Source organism: Microcaecilia unicolor, chromosome 3, assembly GCF_901765095.1.
Source record: "Microcaecilia unicolor chromosome 3, aMicUni1.1, whole genome shotgun sequence".
Classification (NCBI taxonomy): domain Eukaryota; kingdom Metazoa; phylum Chordata; class Amphibia; order Gymnophiona; family Siphonopidae; genus Microcaecilia; species Microcaecilia unicolor.
The window spans coordinates 195,565,180-195,582,065 of NC_044033.1; the positions used below are offsets into that span (position 1 = coordinate 195,565,180).

The window sequence follows — 16,886 nt, forward strand, 5'->3', positions numbered from 1 at the left end:
TCCGTAGCGGCCGGGCCACAGCCAGGAGTTCAGGGGCGTCCTCCACAATGATGGGACGCCGGTCCACTCGTCGATTCCTGTAGTAGGAGGTCATCTTTCCCTCTTTCTCGAGGAGTGGACCAAGATTTCTTCGGATCAGTGGGTCCTGGACCTGATCAGAGATGGTTACCGATTGGAATTCGGTGCCCCGGTGAGAGACGCCTTTTATGGAGTCCCGATGCGGCACTGCCGTCAAACAGGCGGTGGTAGAGGAGACCTTGCAAGTCTTGCTGCACCTCAGAGCGGTGATTCCTGTGCCTCCTGCCAAACGCGGCTGCAATCGCTACTCCATTTATTTTGTGGTACCTCGAAAAGGCGGGTCTTTCAGACCGATCCTCAACTTACGAAGAGTCAACGAGGCCCGAAGAATGCGTCACTTTCACATGAAACCCTGCGCTCCATCATTGCGGCGGTACAGCCAGGAGAGTTTCTCACGTCTCTGGACCTAAAAGAATCATATTTGCACATACCTATTTGGCCTCCGCATCAGCGGTTTCTGTGGTTTGCGGTTTTGGGCCAACATTTCCAGTTTCGGGCCTTGCCTTTCGGCCTAGCCACAGCTCCCCGTACCTTTTCCAAGGTGATGGTGGTGGTAGCTGCTTTTCTCAGGCGAGAGGGTATCAGAGTTCACCCTTATCTCGATGACTGGCTCATCAGGGAGGATTCGGCGGACGAGAGCCGACTCGCCACGACCAGAGTTATAACGGTTCAGACTCTGGGCTGGGTGATCAATTTGCCCAAAAGTCACCTGACCCCCTTTGTGTCTCTAGTATTTGGGGGTCCGGTTCGACACGGCCTCGGGGTTTGTCTTTCTCCCCGACCACAGGCGATGCAAGCTTCAGAATCAGGTCCGTCTACTCCTGCGGATGCCTCGCCCTCGAGCTTGGGACTTTGTTCAGCTCCTGGGATCGATGACGGCCACCATGGAGGTGGTTCCCTGGGCAAGAGCTCCTATGAGGCCGCTGCCGATTGCTCTGCTCCAGCAATGGTCTCCGATTTCCCAGGAATACCAACGCAGACTTACATGGCTCCCTGCGGCCCGGCACAGTATGGATTGGTGGCTCTCCGATAGGATGTTGTGCCAGGGAATGCCGCTCGCACTTCCTTCTTGGTGCTTGGTGATAACAGATGCCAGCCTTTCGGGGTAGGGAGCTCATTGCCAGGGAAGCTATGCTCAGGGTCAGTGGACACCCGTGGAAGCGGGGGGTCCATTAATCGCTTGGAACTGAGAGCGATATTCCAGGCTCTTCTGGCCTTCCACAAGACTCTGGAGGGGCTTCCTGTCTGTGTTCTGTCAGACAATACGACAGCGGTGGCCTACATCAATCGCCAGGGCGGCACTCAGTATAGGGCACTGGCCGCGGAGGCCACTTAGATTTTCCTGTGGGTTGAGCTCCACTTGCATCTGATGTCGGCAGCTCACATAGCAGGTCAGAGCAACGTACAAGCCGATTTCCTCAGCAGACATCAAATTGACCCAGCGGTATGGGAACTGGCAGAAGTGTTTCTTCAGATTTGTGCCAAATGGGGGACTCCCGGATTAGATCTAATGGCGTCAAGTTGAAATGCCAAAGTCCCTCGCTTTTTCAGCAGAAGGAGAGATCCTCGCTCGGCGGGATTGGATGCACTGGCTCAACCCTGGCCCCCGGGCCTCCTGTATGTGTTCCCTCCTTGGCTATTGATAGGGCGAGTCCTGCGGATTTGACAGCACTGAGGCTTGGTAATTCTCATCGCTCCGGATTGGCCAAGGCGTCCGTGGTATGCGGATCTCTGTCGGATGTTGGTGGAGGCTCCTCTCCCTTGACATCTGGTGCCGAACCTATTGGTTCAGGGTCCAGTGTCGATTAAGGACCCCTGCCGATTTGGTCTTACGGCCTGGCTCGAGAGGGCGCAATTGAGAGACAAGGGCTACTCTAACAAGGTCATGTCTACTCTCTTGCAGGCCCACAAGCAGTCTACCTCCGCAGCTTATGCTTGGATCTGGCGCAAGTTTGAGGCGTGGTGTGTTTCAAAAGCGATCACACCCACGCAGGCTACAGTCTCGCCGATTCTGGACTTTTTGCAGGTCGGCTTACAAAAAGGTCTGGCTCAATTCCCTGTGAGTTTTCAAGTGGCAGCATTGGCGTGCTTTCGAGGGAAAGTCTCTGGCTTGTCCCTTGCTGCGCGTCCAGACATTGTCTGATTTCTCAGAGGGGCGCTTCGGCTCCGTCCTCCTGTGCGGTCGCCGTGTCCGGCCTGGAACCTGGGGCTGGTGTTGAAGGCTCTCCAGCGTTCGCCTTTCAAGCCACTTAGGCGGGCTTCTGAGAAGGATGTGACTCTCAAGACAGTCTTTTTGATGGCCATGACATGGGCTAGACGCGTTTCTGAGCTTCAGGCGTTTTCCTGTCAGGATCCTTTTCTGCAGTTCTCGGAGTCCGGGTACCGGTACGGATAGTGCCTTCCTTCCTGCCCAAGGTGATTTCAGCATTTCACCTGAACCAACCCATTTTTCTACCTTCCTTTTCTAGGGAGGACTTCCCGGATTCCTTTGGGCAATTACGGCTTTTGGATGTACGCAGGGCTCTGTTGCAGTATCTACAGATGTCAAATGACTTCAGGACTTCTGATCACCTTTTTGTATTGTTGACAGGTCCTCGCCGCGGGGGTCCGGCGTCTAAGACCACTATATAGCCCATTGGCTCAAGAAGTCATTTTTTCTGTGTATCTGCTTTCAGGACGGTCTCCTCCTGAAGCGTTTAAAGTGCATTCCACGAGAGCGATTTCCTCCTCGTGGGCTGAGAAGGGTGTTCTTTTTCTTCATTAGATCTGTCATGTGGCTACTTGGGCTTTTCAGCTCTCGTTTGTACGGCATTACAGGCTGGATGTTGAAGCGAAGCAGGACGTGCATTTTCGTGCGCAAGTACTGGCTCGTGGAGTTGCCTGTTCCCACCCTATGTAGGGAGTGCTTTTGTGCATCCCATCAGTTAATGGATTCATCTGCTGTTGATGACAAGGAAGGGAAAATTAGGTTCTTACCTTGGTAATTTTCTTTCCTTTAGTCACAACAGATGAATCCATGATCCCTCCCTGTCTGACTCTGTTTTTTGTTCAGATCTTTCATGCAGATATTGTAGCTCCTCGGGAGGAGTTGAAGACAAGTTCTCAGAGTTTCTACATGCTGTTCTATTGCAGGAGGTTGAGATCATCCCTTCTTTGTTTGGTTATTGCTCCGGTTCTGGGGCGTATGCTCACTATGAGGAAAGTTTGTTATGTTGCCTTTCTTATTCACTCTGCTTTGGAAATTTCATATACTGAGGCAGAAGGGGCTGGCCGTCCAGACTCACTGTGTCTTTCAGTGTTCTCTATCTCCACCTGCTGGTAGGCGGATACAACCCATCAGTTAATGGATTCATCTGCTGTGACTAAAGGAAAGAAAATTACCAAGGTAAGAACCTAATTTTCCCATACTTCGCGCCGGAGCACTTTAGCCAGGGTCTCATTGCAAAAAATTGCAGCGCTGTATAGCTTTTTATGAAGATCAGTCACAAAAAGGATTGTATGTCCCTTTATATTTAATCAGGTTTTTGGATTTAGCCAGTTGTAGGATTTGTAATGTGTGCTGGTGTCGCGGTAATTTTGCAATGATTGCATATGGGTACTTCGAATTTTGAGGTATGTAGGACAGAGTGCAGTGTACAGGTTCTAATTCCAGTGGAGGAGATGTATTAAAGTTTAGAACCTTAGGAATCCATTCAGTCAAAAATGTCATTATGTTGTTCCTTCTCTTTTTTTCAGGTAGACCTAGTATTCTGAAATTGAAGTGTCTGGAGTGATTATTGACATCTTCCATTTCTCTTTCTAGTAGCTGAAATGATTTTTGTAGACTCGATAGAGCTTGTATTTGTTGATCATGTGCACTGTCTGATTTCCTCTGAATCCATTTTTGCTGCAAGTGAGTTTAATTGAAGTTTCATATTAGTACATCTTTCTTAATCTCTGGTAGAGACTCATTATGTTCAGTAATTTAGATCTTTAGTCTCAATTCCTGCATGTTGTAAAGCAGTGAAATTTCTTTTTGTTTCTTCTGCTTCTTTTGCATGTTGACAGAGGTTCAGATTTTTGGCGCTTAAACCCTTGATTTTATGAATAAGCTTGATCACATTTGGCATTTTTTTTTTTTTTTGAAGCAGCCATTTAAAGTAGAATCTGGATATCTATGGATTGAGTTGAAAAACTTCAAATTGACCACAGGATGCTGAAAATAAAGTAGGGAGACAGCTGAGCTAAAGCTTCATGCTGCCATCTTTTATGCTGCTCACGAGTGTCCTGGGTTATTTAACATTACAATAATACAAAATCATATAGAGCTGATTTATTTTCATCAAACATATAAAAGACAAGTGACCAACTCACCCGCAAATGAGCAGTAGAGACTTCCCTCTCTATCCAGCCCTCGCGTCAAGACGTGAGGGCTGAACAGAGAGGGAAATGGACACTGCTGGCCTGCCGCTGCCACTGGAGAGCCCGGAGATGAAGGAAAGGAACATCGCCGGCGCACCAACCTCCACCCTCCCCCCCCCATCCCCAACGTCGTCGCCGCTCCCTCCCCCCTCCGTATCGGGCCCCCTCCACTGAAATGACAGCGCCTCTCACCTCCGTGTGGAAGTGCTGCCTGCAGCAGAGCAATCTGCTGCTGCCTGCAGCGCTTTCACACGGAGGTGAGAGGCTGTCTCATGTCAGTGCAGGGGCCCCGGCACGGAGGGGGGAGGGAGCGGCGGCGAGGAAGGTAGCTGGACATGGGGGGAGGGCAGGGGGGAGAAAGGAGGGTTGCTGGACATAGGGAGAGAGCAGGGCAGAGAGGAGGGTTGCTGGACATGGGGGAGGGTAGGGGAGAGAACAGGGTGGGGGGGAGGCCAAGGGAAAGAGGAGGGTTGCTGGATATGGGGGGAGGGCAGGGGAGAGAGCAGGGTTGCTGGACATGGATCGGGGAGGGCAGGGGAGAGAGGAGGTTTGCTGGACATGGAGGTGAGAATTACAAATCTCACGTGTTTTAACGGCTAGTTATTAGCATGTTATGTATGCATATAATAAGGAACAAAACGCTTCAAACATGAAGCATAAAACAAGATAACAAATGAGCAGATGAGGAAACACGGGAGATTGCTGAGTGTTTAGATAAATAACGATCAAATTTTAGCCATTTACGTTTCCAAGGTGAGGAAATGAACTTTAGAGAAATGTCATATTTCCTAAACTATAATACAGTATTCCACTATTAAAAAAAATATTTGGATTAGTTAGAATTGTTTCCAAAGTTGAATAACCAATTTTAGAACTAAGGAGATAAGATCAAGCAGAGAGGCTTCTTCATCTGAGAGAGAATAATACATTACAAGAGATTTCCAAATGTGCTTAAAAGCCAAAGGTTCTGTAAACTCTATAATTTTCCTGTATTTTGGACCAAATATCAATCCAAAAGGTAATCGAACAATATATGTTTGTGATCCTTTTTGTTTGGAACAGGACCAACATAAATTGATAGGAGAAAATTTGCTTTTAATCTTCTCTGCCATTTTTGTCCTTCCCAATCCCAGTAGATACCACTTGGGATCCCTGAGAAAAGCACATCCCAGAGAAACAGACTCCTGCCTTGTGATTGTTTAAAACTTCTGAGTCTTCTCACAAGTCCAACATATATGGGGAAAAAAGGTTCCTTTTCATGAACCACACCTCCAACATACATCATAAGCTGAAGGAAACATTGTTTTCAGTTTGGAAATTTCATATACTGAGGCAGAAGGGGCTGGCCGTCCAGACTCACTGTGTCTTTCAGTGTTCTCTATCTCCACCTGCTGGTAGGCGGATACAACCCATCGGTTAATGGTAAGGATCTTATAGGTGTTCTTATAGAAATCTTATTTAAAAACACAGCTTTCCATACACCCACACTTAAATCATCCCCCAAATCTTCCCAATGACGCATAAAACCATATTTTTGAAATTTCTTTCCCCTAATAAAATGATAGAAATTTGGCCCCTAATATCAACCAAAAATTTTAAAATAACCCAGAATCCTCTAGGTCCCCCTTTAATCAATCCTGCTGTGACATGAAATGTTTAATTTGCAAAAAAGCAAAGCCGTTACTGGGGAATTCAAACTAATAGAAACAAAATTCCGGTAAGACCTAATTTCTGCTTTTAAAGTATATGCAGATGGTTCTTTGAGTCAGTGTAGCTGTTGGGATATTGTTTTGTATGTCCCCAAGAACCTGCTGCTCTAGGCTTTGGAAGTAGCCGTGCTCCATAGTTCTCCTGGCTCAGAACCCTGACCAAGGACTGTTGCTGTATGGCTGATTGAGTGGGGTGATACATGGTGCTGTAAATCCACTTGAGAATCACAAGCTCCTGAGCAGGAACAAAAATTAGTTGAAACAACGGATAGGCCACTCCATTTATTGGCGATTTAAAGAGAATTGAAAAGCAGACAAGCTCTGGCCAGGAAGCGCTGGATGTGAACTTCTAACACGCTGCCTTCCTCCGCAGATGTGCCATCGTCGCAGAATTCGCTCGTCTGCAGATGTTAGGAAAAGGAATTCAGAGTGAGTTTTTTTTTTTTTTTTTAAAGTGTGTATATCTCTTTCTTTTTTTTTTTTTTTTTTTTTTTTTTTATTGGTTTATAATGGAATGAAGTGATGAGGGAAGGGTGATATACAGCCACATTGAGGGAGAGAAGGATGTTACTCCATTTGCTTTGAGTTTAAGTCTAAAGTTCTGGCTGTGTACTGTCCCAGGACATAGAGCTGAACTGATACACACCTGAGATCAGAGTACAACTTTTTCTATATTGGTTGAGTTGTAAGGCAGAGCTAATCACTTTTTTGTGGCTCTGACCCCATGATCATGCCAGATAAAATCATGACCACCTCCCCGCCCAGGTCACAACCTCAAATGCGGGTTTTAGCAGTTTGGGAAGCTCAGCTGTAAGGCCCTTTCCCAGACAGTCGGGTTTCTGCCTTAACATGATGACCCTGAAGTGCCTTCTTCCTGTCTCTGCAGTCTGTGTTCCTGGAGAAGATCTTGTCCCAAAAGTGCAAGTGGATCTGTCAGAGGATCAGGAAGAGAAGCCAGAAGCAACTGTTGAGAAGCAGACTGTACCACTTGGAGAGAAGTGTGAGGTAATACGTGTAGGGAGGAGTCTGTCTCTGGCCCTCTTTCCTCTCCGTGCTTTGATCAGTGGCTCTGGAGAATGAGGGGCTGTAATGCTATGGATTTACAGCCTGTCTCACTAACACAGACTACTGTGGATTCTTTTGGATTCGTAATAAGTAAACAAGACCTTTATTAGAGGAGCTAAATTCTACAATGGTTAGGATATATACACACAATGGTTAGCTGTATAAACAATCATTACATTACTGGTCTCTACATCTCAGCAATGCAAAGAGTTTTATTAGACCAGGAAATGAAGCACTATACGTACAACATCACTGGTCTCCATCATCCAGGCTCTTATCAGCTGGGGGGGGGCCCAGTTCACAGCGAGAGCTAGGAGCTTCAGACCAGGAACAGACCCTCTGCACGACACATCTGCTCACAGATGAACCCCCCACTCTGCTGTGACAAGCCCTCCTTTTTTATTAGGCTCTGAGCGCTTATTCAGAGCTATGGAAAATTACAGAATGCTTCTCTATTTAGGACTGTGGGAACGTGGTCACATGCTTTCCAAAGTCCAGGAAAACAAGTGCCATCCTCCCCTTCACGTACCAAATTAGAGCTGTGTCTTATCTTCTGCATTCCAACTTATTTTCACACAATCAAAGTTAAACAACCATTTTTAAACAGAATTACTTCTAATCAACAATACAGACCCCGAGTGCACTGGTCGGTCCAGACAGAGTTGAAAAACAATCTTTAAAATTCACTTCCATTACAATCTGTCCTTGATTTTATTTTCATCTCTGTCTGATTGACAGTCCGTACATAAGTTATTACTCTACATCTACATCAAGTAAAACAACCAAAAAAAAGTAACAAGACAGATCATACAAATGGATAATATACTGAACACTAATTTCAACAAACATACTAAAATTAGCAGGAAGTATAATCCAAGGGCAAATAGTAATAACTGCTTAGTTACCTTAAACTACACAATTTGCCCAGAACAAGAGGTTAGTGCACAAGGCAGTATCTGAAATTATTATTAATCGGGTTGTGGAAGGAACCCACCGTTTCACCTCCACAAGTATTCAGAGTTAGTCATCTTGAGCCTTATTCCGTTGTATAAGGGCAAATAAATGTTACAACATGCAAGTAGTAAATTATGCTATATTAATTTCTACTTGTAAACTATCTGAGTATAATTAACTAAAAAAAACCTTTATCGTATTGCAAAGTAATAAACTGATTAATGTCAGTTCTAATACATTTTGTTTTGTCTAAAGTTTCAGCATCAATAGCATTTATTCTCCGAGGACAAGCAGGCTGCTTGTTCTCACATGTGGGTCGACGTCCACAGCGGCCCCAGGAACGGAGTTTTTCCAGCAAAATCTTCAAACTCTTTGCGACAGCCAGTAGAGCGTGGAACGGACACACTGCGCATGCGCGGCCATCTTCCCACCCGCGCGCGTCCGTTCCCGCCTCAGTTTTTTCTTTTCCGCAGTGGAGAGTGGCTGTGTGTCGGTCACTCGCAGGTCCCAAGAAAATCTTTGGCGCCCTTTCGTAGCGTTTATCGCTTTCTTTTTGTTTTAGGTCGCCCTTTTCTTCTTTTTTTTTTTCCAGTTACTTTTTAAAAAAAAAAAAAAAAAAATGGTTTTTCTTAGTTTTTGCCCTGGTAAGTTTCCTTTCGATTTCCGTTGAGGCCTTTTTGGCTGCCCATCCGTGGTTCCCCTTTTTATGCCCTTTGTTGGCACAATCTAGCCGTTTGATTTTGCTGCTGCGATTTTTCCACTGATGTTCTCAAAGCCTCACAGCGGCTTCAAGAAGTGTGCTCGGTGCCAGCGGACTATCTCGAGCACTGACCCGCACTCCTGGTGTGTACAGTGCCTTGGGCCCGACCATCGCCCAGAAGCCTGCAAATTGTGTCTTAGCTTGAAAAAGCGGACGCAGGCGTCGAGAAGAGCTCTTCGGGACCGTCTTTTTGGAGCTCCGACTGATTCCTCGGCGTCAACATCGACGGCGGAACCGAGGTCAGCGTCGATATCGGCACCAGGGATGGAATCGACATCGGGAGAACAGGTAATGGCTGTCCGGACTTCACCTGTAGCTGGGAGTAGTGGGCCGTCGAGTGGGTCTCCACCTGTCTCAAAGGCTCCTACTGGACAGGCCCCGATGAGGCATGTGGATTCCACGTCCTCCTCGTTGGTACCGAGGAGTACCGGTGACGTGCTTCGAGCGAAGGCGAAGAAGCATCGGCACCGGTCTCCTTCGAGACACAGTACCGGGAGCTGTGGGGCGTCGAGGGATTCGGCACCCGGAAAGCATCGACGCCGGGAGGACTGCTCACCCTCCATCCAGGAGGTGTCAATGCATCGATCTCCGGACAGCCCGGTACTGACTCGCAGACCTTCGCAGATTCTGATGTCGACTCCTTCACCGGCCTCCTAGCCTTCCTCGACAGTGACTCAAGAGGAGAGCATCCGAGCCATTCTTTCAGGCCTTCTGGAAGGGCTGCTGCAGCGTTGTGTTCCGGTGCCAGGGGGTGCTGCCACCCAGGTTGACTCGACGTCGATGGCGAGAGCTTCATCGCCGCTGGCAGGGGAGTCGACCTCTCAACATCGCCATTGAGGCCATGCTTCCTCGATGTCGAGACGGGCCCGATTTCGGACTGTAGTTCGTGAACTTTTGTCCGATACCGAGGAGGATGCCTCCTGGGAAGAAGGGGAGGACCCCAGATATTTCTCTTCCGAGGAGTCTTGTGGTCTTCCTTCTGATCCCACTCCTTCACCTGAGAGGAAGCTTTCTCCGCCAGAGAGTCTGTCCTCCTCTTTTGTCCAGGAAATGTCTGTGGGCATTCCCTTCCCTGTGGTAAATGAGGATGAGCCCAGGACTGAGATGCTCGAAGACCTTGGGCTATCCTTCGCCACCTAAAGAGTCATCCACTGCCCTTCTGCATAATGTCCTCAAGAAAACATTGCTGAGGAAGTAGATGAAACCTTTATCTAATCCCACCATCCCCAAGAAAGCAGAGTCCCAGTATCGGATCCATGGAGAACCTGAGTTGGTGAGGTCGCAGTTAACCTTACGACTCTGCGGTTGTGGATTCCGCTCTCAAGAGAGCCAGAAGTACTAGAGATTACGCCTTGGCACCCCAGGGCGAGAAGCTAGGACTTTAGACTCTTTTGGGAAGAAGGCCTACCAGTCCAAAATTCAGTCCTACCAGCTCTACACGAGCATCCACATGCGGAACAATGTTAAGCAACTGGCGGACTTGGTGGATAAGCTCCCTCCGGAGCATGCCAGGCCTTTTCAGGAGGTGGTCAGGCAGCTGAAGGCGTGTCGTAAATTCCTGTCCAGCGGTGCTTATGACACTTTTGATGTTGCATCCAGATCCGCTGCTCAAGGTATAGTGATGCGCAGACTCTCATGGCTGCATGCCTCTGACCTGGACAATGGGACCCTGCAGCAGCAGCAGCTTGCGGACGTTCCTTGCCGGGGGGATAATGTTTTTGGTGAGAAGGTCGAGCAGGTGGTAGAGCAGCTCCACCAGCGGGAAACCGCCCTCGACAAGCTCTCCCACCGGGCCCCTTCAGCATCTACCTCAACTGGTAGACATTTTTTCAGGGGCAGGAGGAATGCTCCCTATGCTTACAATAAGCGTAGGTACAAACCACCTTCCCGACAGCCTTCTCAGGCTCAGCCCCAGTGTGTGCCCAGACAGGCCCCTGCTGCTCCCTAACAAAAGCTCCAGCTGAGCATAGCCGCCATAAACGTACCTGTGCTGGACGGTCTACCTGTTGGAGGGAGGTTAACATTTTTACACCAAAGGTGGCCTCTCATAACCTTCAATCGATGGGTTCTTCAAATAGTCCGGTTGGGGTACTCTCTCAATTTGATCTCCAGACCTCCAAATTGTCCACCGGGAGCTCAGTCTTACAGCTTCCAGCACAGGCAGGTACTTGCAGAGGAACTCTCCGCCCTTCTCAGCGCCAATGCGGTCGAGCCCGTTCCACCAGGGCAAGAAGGGCTGGGATTCTACTCCAGGTACTTCTTGTGCAAAAGAAAACAGGGGGGATGCGTCCCATCCTAGACCTAAGGGCCCTGAACAAATATCTGATCAGAGAAAAGTTCAGGATGGTTTCCCTGGGCACCCTTTTCCCATGATTCAGAAAAATGATTGGCTATGCTTTCTGGACTTAAAGGATGCTTACACTCACGTTCCGATAATTCCAGCTCACAGGAAGTATCTGCAATTCCGTCTGGGAACACAGCACTTTCAGTATTGTGTGCTGCCCTTTGGGCTTGCCTCCGCACCCAGGGTGTTTACAAAATGCCTGGCGGTCGTTGCAGCGTCGCTACGCATACTGGGAGTGCATGTGTTCCCTTATCTTGACGATTGGCTGGTGAAGAACACCTCAGAGGCAGGAGCTCTACAGTCCATGCAAATGACTATTCGACTCTTTGAGCTACTAGGGTTTGTTATCAATTACCCAAAGTCCCACCTTCTTCCAGTTCAACAACTAGAATTCATAGGAGCTCTGCTGGACTCTCAGACAGCTCGAGCCTATCTACCCAAGACGAGAGCAGACAACCTTCTGTCTCTCGTTTCCATGGCCAGGGCATTTCGGCAGATATTGACTTCTAGGCCATATGGCCTCCACAGTTCATGTGACACCCATGGCACGCCTGCACATGAGATCTGTTCAATGGACCCTAGCTTCCCAGTGGTATCAAGCTGCGGGGAATCTAGAGGATGTGATCCAGCTGTCCACCGATTTTCACAATTCCCTTCAGTGGTGGACAATTCGATCCAATTTGACCCTGGGACATCCCTTCCAGATTCCTCTGCCTCAAAAAGTGCTGACCACGAATGCATCTCTCCTGGGGTGGGGAGTGCATGTAGATGGGCTCCACACTCAAGGAGCTTGGTCCCTCCAGGAATCAGGTCTTCAGATCAATCTCCTGGAGCTGCGAGCGATCTGGAACGCTCTGAAGGCTTTCAGAGATCGGCTGTCCAATCAAATTATTCAAATTCAGACAGACAACCAGGTTGTCATGTACTGCGTGAACAAGCAGGGGGCACCGGATCTCGCCCCCTGTGTCAGAAAGCCATCCAGATGTGACTTTGGGCTCGCCATCACAGCATGTTTCTCCAAGCCACGTATCTGGCAGGCATAAACAGCCTGGCCGACAGATTGAGCAGGATAATGCAACCTCACGAGTGGTCGCTCAACTCGGGCGTGGTACGCAAAATCTTCCGAGAGTGGGGCACCCCCTCGGTGGATCTTTTTGCCACTCAGTCCAATCACAAGGTCCCTCAGTTCTGCTCCAGACTTCATGCTCACGACAGACTAGCGTCAGATGCTTTTCTCCTGCATTGGAGGACAGGCCTTCTGTATGCATATCCTCCCATACCTCTGGTGGGGAAGACTTTGCTGAAACTGCAGCAAGACCGCGGAACCATGATTCTGATTGCACCCTTTTGGCAGCGTCAGATTTGGTTCCTTCTTCTTCTGGAGTTGTCCTCCGAAGAACCATGGAGATTGGACTGTTTTCTAACCCTCATCACTCAGAACGAAGGGGCGCTTCTGCATCCCAACCGCCAATCTCTGGCTCTCACGGCCTGGATGTTGAGAGCGTAGACTTCGCCTCTTTGGGTCTTTCTGAGGGTGTCTCCCGCGTCTGTCTTGCTTCCAGGAAAGATCCCATGAGGAATCTTTTAAATGGAGGAGGTTTGCCGTCTGGGGTGACAGCAAGGCCCTAGATCCTCGCTCTTGTCTTGCACAGACCCTGCTTGAATACCTTCTACACTTGTCAGAGTCTGGTCTCAAGACCAACTCCGTAAGAGTTCATCTTGGTGCAATTAGTGCTTTTCATTATCGTGTCGCGGGTAAGCCTATCTCTGGACAGCCTTTAGTTGTTCGCTTCATGAGAGGTTTGCTTTTGTCAAAGCCCCCAGTCAAACCTCAACCAGTGTCATGGGATCTCAACATTGTTCTCACCCAGCTGATGAAAGCTCCTTTTGAGCCACTGGATTCCTGCCATCTGAAGTATTTGACCTGGAAGATCATTTTCTTGGTGGCTGTTACTTCAGCTCGTAGGGACAGTGAGCTTCAAGCCTTGGTAGCCCATGCTCCTTATACTAAATTTCATCATAACAGAGTAGTCCTCCGCACTCACCCTAAGTTCCTGCCAAAGGTGGTGTCGGAGTTCTATCGGAACCAGTCAATTGTCCTGCCAACATTCTTTCCCCGTCCTCATACCCGCCCTGCTGAACGTCAGTTGCATACATTGGACTGCAAGAGAGCATTGGCCTTCTATGTGGAGCGGACAAGCCCATTCAGACAGTCCGCCCAAATGTTTTTCTTTTGATCCCAACAGGAAGGGAGTCGCTGTTAGGAAACGCACCATCTCAAATTGGCTAGCAGATTGCATCTCCTTCACTTATGCCCAAGCTGGGCTGACTCTTGAGGGTCGTGTCACGGCTCATAGTGTTAGAGCCATGGCAGCATCAGTGGCCCACTTGAAGTCAGCCACTATTGAGGAGATTTGCAAGGCTGTGACGTGGTCATCAGTCTACACATTCACATCTCATTACTGTCTTCAGCAGGATTCTCGACGCGACAGTCGGTTCGGGCAGTCGGTGCTGCAGAATCTGTTTGGAGTCTAGAATCCAACTCCACCCCACTAGGCCCATTTTTGTTCTGTTCCAGGCTGCACTCTGTTAGCTGTTGCTTTGTAGGTCAATCTCAGTTATGTCCTTGCCGTTGCGAGGCCCAATTGACCTTTCTTTGTTGTTTTTGAGTGAGCCTGGGGACTAGGGATACCCCACACATGAGAACAAGCAGCCTGCTTGTCCTCGGAGAAAGCAAAGTTACTTACCTGTAGCAGGTATTCTCCGAGGACAGCAGGCTGATTATCAGCAACCCGCCCACCTCCCCTTTGGAGTTGTTTTATTCTTTTCTTTGCTTTTCATGTAACTGAGGCGGGAACGGACGTGGGCGGGCGGGAAGATGGCCGCGCATGCGCAGTTTGTCTGTTCCACGCTCTACTGGCTGTCGCAAAGAGTTTGAAGATTTTGCTGGAAAATCTCCGTTCCTGGGGGCGCCGTGGACGCCAACCCACATGTGAGAACAATCAGCCTGCTGTCCTCGGAGAATACCTGCTACAGGTAAGTAACTTCATTTTATCTCTACACCTGTACCAAAAGCTCCTAACAATGTATCATACTAAGCTCATTTTACTCTACAATTAAGGCAATTAAGGGTACTACAGTTTTTACACAGGTCTTCATAGGTATAGTGTTCACACAAGAAGAATATAAACATTTGCTAATAACACATTGGTAGTGTAAATGTCAACAGTGTCCACATTTTTGGGTCAACAATGCTGTATTGACTGTCTCTGACTTGTGCAAGTCATATTAAACTCATTCATGTGACAGGACTTCTTTCCATATTTGAGTGTTATTGACAGTTCCCACAGAACACATCTAGTTAACTGAACATGTGTCATTATCTTGTCAGATTTCACTCTGATTCTTCCACTGCCAAATCAGCTTGCCTTGACTTTCGGTGGTAAGATGTAGTCATCCACCGGGGGTAATGGCAATACCCAAAGACATCATAAGAAGGAGGATTATACTGGCTCTTACAAGGATCTATAAATATATTAACAGATTACTCTCTAAGATAACATTTATTCGCTGGGACATAAGTCCATTTTTCCCACCCAGATCGGAATATCAGGATGGTATTATCCGCCCCTTGGGCAATAATTTCAGCGGGCTGTGGGGGCCCATTTCCTTGGGTAACCCACACCTTTGCACCTGCAGACAGATTAGTGGATCCAATGCCTTTATCCCCTCGTGTAGGTTATCAATAGAAATCAAACAAAATAAAACATGGAAAAGAAAATAAGATGATACCTTTTTTTATTGGACATAACTTAATACATTTCTTGATTGGCTTTCCAAGGTGGCCTTCTTCCTCAGATCGGAAATAAGCAAATGAGGTAGCAGATAGTATATATGAGAGAAACATCAAAGCATTACTTTGACTGTCTGACAGAGTGGGAGGGTGGGGGTATGCATGGGGACATCAAAGCATTTCATTGATATTCTAACAGAATGGGTGTTGGTAGGTGAGAGGAGGGTAATAAACAGAGAAATAGAGAAATACAGCTTTTTTATAATGTTAGAAAACCCAGATCCGTATTAAGTCCTGTTTGTTGGGTGTCAAAATATTCAATCATTCTTATTTTAAAGGTCTTACGTTCCTGTATTGTTTTAAAATTACCTTTCAGTATTAAAAAAAAAAAAAAAACACCCGCCAACGGCGCAAAAAAACAACTTCACAAGAAGAAAGAAAAAGGGCATCAGCACTTTCGGAGGCAACAGGTAAATCCCCACACCCAAACACATGCAACAACCCCCCCCCCCCCCCCCCCCCCAAAACCACTTCCCCGCAACCACGGAATAAAACCCAACGCACAGCAAAACTCAACAGAAGACCACATCAACCGGCCACAGCCCCCCTCACACACCCTCCTCCCCAAAATGCAACCGCATAACTCCCTCTGTAATACAAACACCGCCCTCTAAATCCTCCCTCCCTCCCTCCCTCTCTTCTACGACATTGGAACACCACACTCCACCTCCTCCCCGACGACTACCTCCCGAGTCCCCATTAAGAAAAAAGATTATCTCCACAAACCGCACTCCAACTCCTCCCCGAACGACTACCTCACAAGTCCCCATTAAGAAACACAACAGACGCCCTCCCATCAGCAAATGCCTGTACGCCTACAGACCCCTACCCTTCAAAACATCAGTTCAAAAGTCGTCCTACATCTTCAAGATCACGGCAGCCTCCCAACGAAGCCATAAAAAAGAAAAAAATGCAGGCACTGCCCTTAACAAAACAAAAAAAACTAAAAAAAAAAACTCACTCACCCTAAATATATTACCACCCATCTCCCCCTCTTACACCAAAACACTCTCAGCTCAACAACCCAACCACCCTTTCCATTCTGAGACACACACACAACATAACAAAAACAAACAAAAAAACCCAAACACTACCAGTCTACTCCACCCTCTCTCACTTTCACACACACACAAACACTATCTGTAAAACATACACAGACACACTCTCTGTGTCACAAACACACAGAAGCAGAATCAGATATCACAACACAAGCCCCATCCACAACATATGCCCCCAACCCCGAGGCCAACAAAAAACACAACAGAACTGCAACTGTAAAAAAAAAACAAAAAAAAAAAAAAACACACACATCCAGAGGGCACCCCACCCACAACATTACTACAGCATACACGCCCTCGCACTCCAACTTTGACCCAACCTCTTTCACTACCCAACAAAAAAAAACTATCTTACACAAAAAATAACAAATAAAATGGTACATAACACAAAAATGTCAAATAATCATTACCAACACAATTATAAAATAAACCACTTTCAACACAATCATTGCAGAAATCAAATACCTTGCTAGTGCCCGTTTCATTGCTCACCGAAACGGGCCTTTTTTTACTAGTATATATATATGTATAACATTGCCCTAAATTCTCAGTTTTCAAAGCCATATAGGCCTCATTGGTTAATTCATTATAAGCTGTTCCCCACCTGACTGGGCTTTCCACCCGTTCCAGAGGCTCTAGCCCAATTTATGCTGTTTCTGGAAGG

The 16,886-nt window shown here is 47.6% G+C and overlaps 1 protein-coding gene across 2 annotated transcripts in view; it reads left to right on the forward strand.

Moving 5' to 3' along the window:
* The window catches only part of TRMT1 (tRNA methyltransferase 1), an 86,014-nt gene that overhangs the window by 18,286 nt on the left and 50,842 nt on the right, over positions 1-16,886 (forward strand). For both annotated transcript variants that reach the window (XM_030196935.1, XM_030196936.1), the window contains exons 2-3: positions 6,562-6,617; positions 7,075-7,193. In XM_030196935.1, coding sequence (XP_030052795.1) covers positions 6,562-6,617; positions 7,075-7,193 — 175 coding nt within the window. The remainder of the gene's footprint in view (positions 1-6,561; positions 6,618-7,074; positions 7,194-16,886) is intronic.